Source organism: Athene noctua, chromosome 1 (genome assembly GCF_965140245.1).
Source record: "Athene noctua chromosome 1, bAthNoc1.hap1.1, whole genome shotgun sequence".
NCBI lineage: Eukaryota > Metazoa > Chordata > Aves > Strigiformes > Strigidae > Athene > Athene noctua.
Window position 1 is genome coordinate 19,807,444 of NC_134037.1, and position 9,845 is coordinate 19,817,288.

General features: G+C 42.9%; 1 protein-coding gene across 1 annotated transcript; it reads left to right on the plus strand.

Moving 5' to 3' along the window:
• Positions 1–6,098, plus strand: CMPK2 (cytidine/uridine monophosphate kinase 2). The gene is made up of 5 exons (XM_074922223.1): positions 1–276; positions 559–673; positions 1,451–1,652; positions 2,791–3,024; positions 4,727–6,098. The coding sequence occupies exons 1-5, from the start codon at positions 181–183 to the stop codon at positions 4,845–4,847; spliced, it is 768 nt and encodes a 255-aa protein (XP_074778324.1). The 5' UTR covers positions 1–180; the 3' UTR covers positions 4,848–6,098.
• Positions 6,099–9,845: the final 3,747 nt, after the last annotated feature.

A 9,845-nucleotide genomic window follows, 5' to 3' on the forward strand; every position in this document is an offset into this window, starting at 1 on the left:
CACTCCAGTGCCACTACAGCGGGGGGGCGGGGGGAGGCAGAAAACCCGCCCCTGCGAGGAGCAGCCCTCGTTCCCCGCCGACAGGCTCCTTCCTGGCCGGCGGGGCTGGTTTCGTTTCCCGCTGGCTCCGCCGCCGCCCGCCCCTCTCCGCGCTGCTGCCGGCCCCGGCTCTGGGCAGAGATGCTGCGGCGCTGCGCCCCGGGGCCGCCGGGACCCGGGTCTCCCCGCCGCGTCCTGCCGCCCGCCGCACCCGCCGTCCGCGCCCGCCTGCGGGAGGTGAGCGCCGGCGGGGCCGCGGGGTGCGGGAGGTGAGCGCCGGCGGGGCCGCGGGGTGCGGGAGGTGAGCGCCGGCGGGGCCGCGGGGTGCGGGAGGTGAGCGCCGGCAGGGCCGCGGGGTGCGGGAGGTGAGCGCCGGCGGGGCCGCGGGGTGCGGGAGGTGAGCGCCGGCGGGGCCGCGGGGCCGCGGTGCCCGCGGTCGGCGGCTCTTGCAGGCGCAGCGGGCGGCGGGCAGCATCCCGGGCGGAGGACGGGTGCGAGGGGCCGCATCTCTCCCGGCAGTGCGCGGCGCGTATCCCGGAGGCTGGAGCCCTACTCGACCTGCTGGAGAAATGTCCTGAGCACCAGAAGAAGGGAAGTTTTCCCGTCGTAGTTTTTGAAGGGCTGGATGCCACAGGTAAGAGCAATGTACTGTTGAAGAATTGCAAATGAGAAATTGTTGGAAACGGCAACTGCTATGACTTTTAGCCAGGCGTGAGGCTTAAAAATTCAAAAAGCCCTGGAAACCTGTGACAGATTTGAAAGAATCAGTAGTTATAAATACCAGTCCATCTTCTCTTACTTGTAAAAGATCAAACGGCCTATGCTAATTTTCATTCAGTGGATGAATTCCTTATCTATAATATGTAAATGAAAGAATACAAAGAGTAGAGTACTGAAAATTAAATTTCTTGTGCAGATTATAAAACATACTTTTGCAAAAGAGTTTTCTAATAAATGAACTGAAGTGGTGGTAGTCTTGAAAACTGGCAGCAGTTTGTCTCAGAGAGAAATACTAGTTGCCTCTGAATAACTTTGTTTTCTGACTTTTCAGTTAAAGAGGACTGAAAATTCCCTCTAAAAAGTAGTGGGTGACAGCATGTCAACATCCACATGAACTATGACCTAGAAAAATATTATAAATGGGTATGTACAGAAGTTGCCATACATTTAATGCATTTAAAGGAGTGAAGACCGAAAGCTGGCAGGAGGGAGGGGCAGAAGGCCCTGAGAGTAGGGAGTGCAACCAGACATAATCATTTCCCACTGAAAACCTTATCACAAGATACTCAGGTTACATAGTCAGGTGTCAGAACATGTGCTCCAGGTGAACAGGTAGGAGCTCCAGTTTTTAAAATTCAGTTGCATCTGATATACAATATAATAAGTGTTTCCTCCTCTAAATGGAATGCAGGCAAAACCACTGTAACCCGGTCTGTTAAGGACACCCTCAATGGCATTCTGCTAAGTTCCCCACCATCTTGCATCAGCCAGTGGAGGACAATATTTGATGGTGAGCCAGCACCCATTAAAAGAGCATTTTATGCTGCGGGCAACTACATTCTTGCTTCAGAAATAGCAAAAGCATCCACTCAGGCACCGGTGATCATAGACAGGTTTGTATATTTAAGAAGTCATCTTACGTCAGTGCTATCATACAGCTGTTCAGTGTTACAAGCAGAAGTTGTCATGACAGACTCTAGGATTCTTCTTTTTTCTCTCTCTTTTTTTTTTTTTTTTTTTTTTTGAAGTGCTACTTTGCAGATAGTCAGATAAATAGTAATTACTCTAAAGAGTAATACTTAAGATGGGGGACTTCCATCACAGTGTGGTACTCGTAACTGTCTTTAGGACACCTGAAAAGTTGTACATCTTCAGTTAGGAATAGTGGAGGTATGGACTGTGGGGCCTGAGCCAAACCAGGGCTCTGTGATAAACCTGAGGAGAATCAGGGCTGCTGATCATGTCTGTATGTAAGATGGGTCTGAGATACAGGCTGATTAGAATGACTGAGTTTCAGGTAGACTCACTCTTTGAGGATGTAAAGCCAGAAATATGCTTCCCACTTTTTTGGTTTTGTTTATATATTTCTTATTTTCACTAATGTAGACAGCTTTCAGTATTACTCTTAATAAAGAAAGTCTAGATGCACTTTGAAACCCCTGGCTTCTTTTAGTAGATGTACTGTAACCTCCCCCCACAACATAGATACAGAGTGGTTTGCATGCTGGTTTTAACCAGCCTCAAAACCACTGAAATGTATAAAATACAGTGACTTATAGTGGTGGGAATGTTAAATGCAAGTGAAATGCACAACTATTAAAATCTGTCTTCATTCACATGTGGTTGAAGACTGTACTTTCTCTACTGCCTGTTGCATGAAGTAGAATGGGAACCACAAAGAAGGAACTCAAGGGTATTGGATTTTGACATACAATGTCTCTTCTTTTGACCTATCTATGAGAAGACTTTTTTTTGATAGGATTATTTGGAACACAGTTTGCAGAATGTGTAGCTTTCGCCATATGTTTTAATTAAAAATTTGCAGTAATTCTGCATATTGTGTTGAGTATTATCATTCTGTTAAGAAATAATGGATAGCACAGAACTGTTCTTTACATTTCCCTTCAAAATCACAGTGTCACCTTCCTTGTCATTATGCAGTTGTTGTTACAGTGACACCTGTCTCCTATATTACCTAAGAATTAGTGTCCTCTTTAAAATTTCTCTCTTCATTCTGTATTTTCCTGACAGGTATTGGCACAGCACAGCTGCCTACACAATTGCCACTGAAATAAATGGGAAAGTCCAGGATCTTCCTCCAGCTAACGACAAGGTGTACCAGTGGCCAGATGATCTGCTTAAACCCGATCTTGTTCTTCTCCTGACTGTTGACCCTGAGGAGAGAGTTCAGAGACTTCAGCGTCGGGGTCTGGAGAAAACAAAGGAGGAAGCTGAGCTGGAAGCTAATACCTTGTTTCGCCAAAGGTACGCTTTAGTGAGGGATAAAAGGATGGAGGCAATCTTGGCTCCTGTGGGGTCAGTAGCAAATGTCCCACTCGCATTACTGGGACAAGGATTTCCTGCATCTAAGCTGTTGGGTTAGGTTTTTTTTGGAAAGCGTTCATGGCTGACAAGGAGGGTCTGTCACTTCCAACTGAAAGTGTTTGAAAGCTGAAGGTGAAGAGCTTCATTCTCCTGCAAAGGAGCTTTGAGTTAAAATAATTGTATTTTGCTACTTGCTGCTTTTATTGTAGCACTTTTCTCATTGAGGTAATGAGGGAGAGAGACCTAAAAATTCCAGAACTGGGAGGGAAGAAGTTGAAACACATAGCTTCCCCAGAAAAGTCTGGAATTGAGCTCCAGATTAAGAGAATAAAATAGTCAATACATTCAGTGGAGCCTTCAAAGTGGTTCAACTCACCACCTGCTTGGAGCCCAGTGATCTAAGCGTAAGTATCTAGAGCCATTTGATATGATCTGAGACATCTGCATGAAGCTGGCAGATGTGATGCAGAATCTGTGGACACTTTCTGGTCCAGCAGCTGGAAGCTAAATGAGATAGTCCAGAGAATCTCAAGCAGTACTAGATACATTCGTTAAGCAACCGAATTGCACCCTAGGTATCTGACTTCAGGGTGTGCTGAATTGCTGTCTAGACTCTGCCTAACGTATTGATTAGATCATCACTGTCTGCAGTGGAAACTTAAATACCTAGTGCTCATGTAGATACCTCAGTTATAGGCACCTGAATGTCAGTGTCGGCACCTACAAATCACAAAGCTGAAATCTACCTCTAGGGTTTTAACATCTCTGGTGATGATATACCTTAAAAAATATCCACGGCTTAATTCTGACAGAAACTCTGTGCGGACACACAGTTTATACAGTGGAACCTGCAGAGGGATGAGTGAGCTAGGGAACATGCTGCCATTTAAGAATCTTTCATGTTCTAATTCTCTTCCTATTTCTGTCAGAAAGCCTTTGGTTTGGTTATTTCTACTTGTTAATTATGTCAACCTGGATGTGAGAACATCCAGAATCTTGCTTGATTCATCTTATGACTTGTGGCCTGAATGTTTGGCATTATTAATTGTGGGGGCATAGAAAATGATATTCACATTCTCACAGTCTAAGTGTGGAAGAGTTCTGCATTATGAGAAGGCTCATAGTCTAAGCAAGGAGGTACTCATCCTGTATTTCATCCCATTATTCCTCAGTTAGCAGAGCTGATCAGAGGAAAGAGTTGAACAATGGGTCAACTCTGTAATCCAGTAATCAAAACTGAGATCAGTCAGTGAGCACACCTGCACAATGCCCTGCCATATAGTTCAGAGACATCTTAGCAGGCTCTGAATAAATTAATTCAGGTGTTAGAAGCAGGTTGTCCACTGTACTGCTATACCAGACTGTATCCAGTGCAAAGCTGTAAAGAAAGAAATACTTCAATGCCATGCCATGTGAATATGGATAGAGCTCTGGGAATCAGTGTCAAGGAAACTATGCCCTTTGAGGTTCATATTGTAACAGTTACTATGAGTTTATTGCTCTTTGCAGTAGATTTCATTCTTAGCTTCATATTAGATTTTTTCCTTTGTGTCTGCAGTGTGAACACTTTCTCCCAAGACTGATGACTAATGCCATTTCATATCCCTGTAATTTGAAGTTTCATTTCTCTTGTTTTAAATAGAGTTGAAGAGTCCTACAGAAGGATGGTGAATCCTGCATGCCAAGAGGTTGATGCCAGCCCCTCCAAGGAAGAAGTTCTTAAGACAGTGCTACAACTAATTAAGAAACACTGTGCTTTGTGAAAGCAACTTTTGTGTAATAGCACTTAAAAGATAATTGTTAGTGCACTTAAAAGATGCTTTTTATTGCCCCTTTTGTTTTGGTACCTGAAAATGCACTGTTATGTGTTTCATCCCACGGAAGAATCTTTTCTTTCTTCTGTCAACAGTAATCTGTGCAGGTTATCTGTTTCACCGTTGCCTACTGTACTTTTCTGTATAAGGCAAAATACTACTCACATGTTATTCAACATTCTTAGTAAAGCCACAACATAGTATGGTACGAAGTACCTCAAAGTGCTCTCTGACACAGTGACATTTCAAGACACTATCATGTTGCATCTTCATCACCAGGAGAACCTGTTCCTGCATCTGTTGTGTACCAGATTTCACTGGACTGCAGCAGGAGCATTAGGTGCCCAAGGAGAGGCTGAAATGTCATCCAGCAGTAAACCAATAAAATAATAATAACATTTAGGAACAGACAATCGAGTGGCCCAGTCTTGTTTAGTGGACTAGAGAATGAGTAGCTGCTGCTGTGATGGGCGTCCTGGAAAAAATGTGTCATAAGTGAGGGCCAGTGCACATCTAGGCTCCTAAGTAATAAAGTCCAAGCCTGTCAACATACGCAACTGAAATATCAATTCATTTTAGAGGGAAACAGAGAATGCTGACATATTATAAAGAGATACCTGAGAAGAACCTGAAATTAAATCATAAATGATTGCTAAAGTATTTTTGAAGAAAACATTTATCCTATTAATATTTGTTAATGTGTATTTGTGTTCTTTTAAGAGAATGTGAAAAGAAAAATTGCTGAGAATCTCAGGAATGGGAATGATTGTACCTTTTCACTTCACCTTTTCTTTCTTGTGTGGGTTTTTGCACATGTTGAATGTGAAAGGAGTCTACCATCAAGACTTCAGCTCTGCAAAGGCTTGTTTTTATGTACATCAGTTACACTATTGTTACTGCTAAATGCAAAACTAAATACATGGATAAGCCTTTGAGGGGTCAGAAATGAACTGCAGATCCAGAAAGAACATAACTAAAATGTAAATTTGGTTTAAAGCATTATTTTTCTTACTTCCATGTGTTAAGCAAGTGCAATTATCAATGAATCTGTCCTGTAAAGAAAAATGTACTTACTAGTGCAGTTCCTATATCCAATCTGTATATGCAAGGTGATATTCTAAAAATAGATTTTATTAATTCACTGTTTAATGTTTGTGAGTATATGCAATTAATATAATACATTTATACATATTAGTAATATATGCTGTTGTATTTGGTGTATTATTTGCATAACAGTAGCCTTGGGATTTTCCATACATGCAGACAGAAAATACATAGTTCTAGGTGCTCCACTTACTTTAAAAATTCTGAAATATTCAAGCATTCAGTCCTGGATAGAGGAAATTCACATATAGAGGGCATCACTGCACATGGATAATTAGGGTAAAAACAGTGTTCTTGCCCTAAACATTGTGTAGCCTTACCTTTTTCAGGTTAGAAATCAGTTGGCCAGAGAAACACCACTGAATGCCTTTTCTCCTTCTGCAAACTTGCATGAAGCCAAACTGCATGGTTTTTAATGCTGAGTTCTTAAAAGTATAGGTTTGTATTTAAAAGAGCATTGATAATATATATGCAACGAGTGGCAATCAGACACTATTAATTACACACATGCAGTATATATTCATAGTCCATGTTTTTCTTTAACCCCAAGTTGCTTAGGCAGACTAGCAGAACAGCAAAGCAAGGCAGACTAATGTTCCCTTTCTCATGCCTTTGTTAGAATTAAAGGTCGTCAAGAGGTTGTGTGCCACATGCAGGATGTTGGTGTGCATAATCACTCCCATACTTCCCATTTCTGCCACATCTTTGTCCACAGTGTCTAAAAAGACTGCACTACTACTTTAAATTACATTTATAACAAATGTAGAGGTTTGTCGCTGGCTGCTGAAACGCAGGCAGGTCTGAGAGAGGAGCAGCAGCAATACACGAATGCTGGCTCTTGCACACCCAGCGAGAGCATCACCTGCTTCATGTGTTAGAAGCTGTTTTGCTGGCAGTTTGATGGCCACAAGAGGTCAGAATTTTGGCTTCAGTGCTTAAAAGATCTGAAGCTCCAAGTATTTCCATGCAGATTCAGAAATTTAGGCCGTTTCTTGGTAGATAAGACCGATTTTCTGCAGTTTTGGAGTGTGATCGTTGTGTAAAATTGGGAGATCAGCCCATGACACAGCGCTGGCCTGTGGCCATCAGTCTCTGTCTGCCACAGTCCCAAGCGTGGTCAGCCCCTGGAGCACCTCCGATTATCTGCAGCCAGCCCATTCCGGAGGCGGTGCATTTGCTAGCACAGAAGAACGCTGCTCTCTGTCAGTCATCCTCAGGGCAGAGGATATGCCAAAGCCTGTTTCTTTTATTACTACCCCAGCAAATTTAGTTACTAACTTACAAGTACAGACATAGCTTTAGGATGTGATCCTGCAAAGATCCTGATGCTACAGTCCTCAGAGCATCTGGGGTGTTAGACCAGTGAAGTACACACACACTTGGTTTCAAGCTTCTCAATAGTGCTGTTAAAGTCAGTGAAACTGGCCCTTATTGAACAATAAATGCTATTTGTAAAGTTCAGATGTTTCCTGAAGTGCAAACCAATAATTTCATCGGCCCAAATTAAGCTTTGTGTACTTTTTAGTTACAAAAAGTCCCCAAGAGTTTTAGGTGAGAGAATTTTACGAAAAATGTCCTTTTATTTTATAGAACTCACTATAGTAATTCAAGCATCTCTCTTCTCATTTTTAATCTCATTTGCTTCTATTTTTTTGGTCTAGAGGGGAATAGATACTTAAATAAAATGGTATTCAGTTGCCTAAACATAGACATCCGCAGACAGTTAGTCTCCCTAAGGTATCTGAGATGTCTGTATGGGGCTGCCAGATATGACACGAGACATTTGGTTGAGCTGTTGATCTGCAGAGTGGCAGCTGGAGGCCTGCAGGGATACCATATGGTGCCTAAAATGGCACTATTCACCCATTTAAGCAGTGAGAGGGTTAGAAAGCAGCAGTGCAGCCTCTTTGGGCTATGCCTATATTAGCAGGTGGCCTGGAACAAGTAGGGCAGATCCGTAGCACAGAGGAGTTGGCACAGAGGACCCAGTGTGCGCCCTTCATGTGTTTCAGAGATTTATTTAGACCAGCTCGAATCTCATCACATTGACTGGTCTTGTGTCAGCAGCTGTAGCACAGTAATTGTGCTCCTACACCAGATTTGGTTTAGCTTTGGACGGATGGAGTCCAGTTCACAGACGCCAGGATGTTCCACGATGTGAAACAAAGCATGGTGAGGAGGGGTGGTCAGGAGGAACCCTTCAGAAGTGCGTTGCTGATCCAAGCTGAAATGCTAATGTGGTTGTATTAAATAGATGCAGTGTAGAAGCAACATGTATCTATTGGAAAGGTTTCCTTGGAACCAAAACAGACTTCAGGTCCGGTTTCCTCAGTGTCCTGATTGAGGGCTGACCTGGAATATGCTACATCTCCTTTTGGTCCATGTTCCCAGGTTTCTGAAGGGGGTAACCACAGGATGGAAGCAGAGTAGAGTGCATTTGGGTGTGTGCTTGGCCCCGTCCTGCCGTAGCATGGGGTGTACCCATGGTGCTCTCACCCAGAGATGGGAGTAGTAAGTGCTGCTATCAGCCTGAGAGATGAGGTAACCACCTGTAAGCAACTATCAAACTTCAGCAGTGAAATGTAAGGCTCATGTTCAGCCATTCTTCTCCCAAAAACAAAAGTCTGCAAGACAAATTCCTTGAAGTCAGATGCTAGGCGGTGACATGCAGGCTCTTTCAGAAGACATGAAATACCTATCCCCATTACAGATAGAGTTTCATAGTCATGACTTTTACCATTATTTTCTGTAGAGATAACAAGTGACTTTACATACAACCTGGTGTTCTATCAAGTAGGAGTTTACTGTGCTGAGTGCTTTGAACTAACACGTGATTAGCCAGAGAGCTCAGTTCTGTAGGTTTCTTCACAGTTCCGTATTTTGCGTGTTTTCTGCATAGCATTACCAGCTTCTAGAATTTTGCCTCAAAATGCACATGCTGCTTCCACTATCAATTCCTGACAGTTTCAGTGGAAGAAGAGTCAGGACATTCCATGGGACTTTGATGGAAGAAAAAATGTCTCTCTTCAAGCCCATTATCCTTTTCCTTTTTCCTTTTTTTTTTTTTTTTTTAAAGGAATGAATAATTGCTAGTTGTCTGTTAAAATTCATTAGGTTTTTCAGTCCCAGTTCCCTTATTTTTGTAATTTGAATTTTTGAAGAAACACGTAAGACTGAATTGTTGCTGCGGGGGGCTGCACTGACTTTGATCTTTTAAATGGAAAGCTATGTTCAATAAAATTAAATCAGCTCTTTTGTAAAGACAAAGATCATCACCCTCTGGCTTAATTTAACTAAACAGATGTAGGGTTTATGTAAATATGCAGTCATTGTCATGTGAAACAAAAGCTAGAATACCCTGTCATTAGTGGAAAAATGCATTCTGTGTTACCAGCTGGTCAGTCATGACCTTTTATTGAGCCATAGAGACAGTGCATGTCATGTACTCTGAAGCAGGGGAAATATGATGAAAAATGCTATGTCTGCAAATTCATTGTTTATGAAAAGAGCCAGCCAGATAAAGCCCCATTTTAAGCACTCTGTAGGTACAGAATGACTTCCAGTGGGGTAATTTACTTTTTCTGCTGCTCTCCCCACCCCTGGGGCTGTACAGGTCAAAGGTTAGTGCAGTCTGTGCATTTACTTGGGCCTTCAGTTTTTTGCAAAAGATGTTGTAATCAGGCAGGCACATCTTTTCTTGAAAGGGTGGAAGACACAGTTTCTGCAGAGGATCAAGACCACCTCCCACAGCTGTAGGTCTCCCAGGCCAGCAACTCTGAGGCTTTTGTTGGTGATACAAACACTCTTGTAGAAGACCATGTCCAAATAAGCTTTCCTTGACTT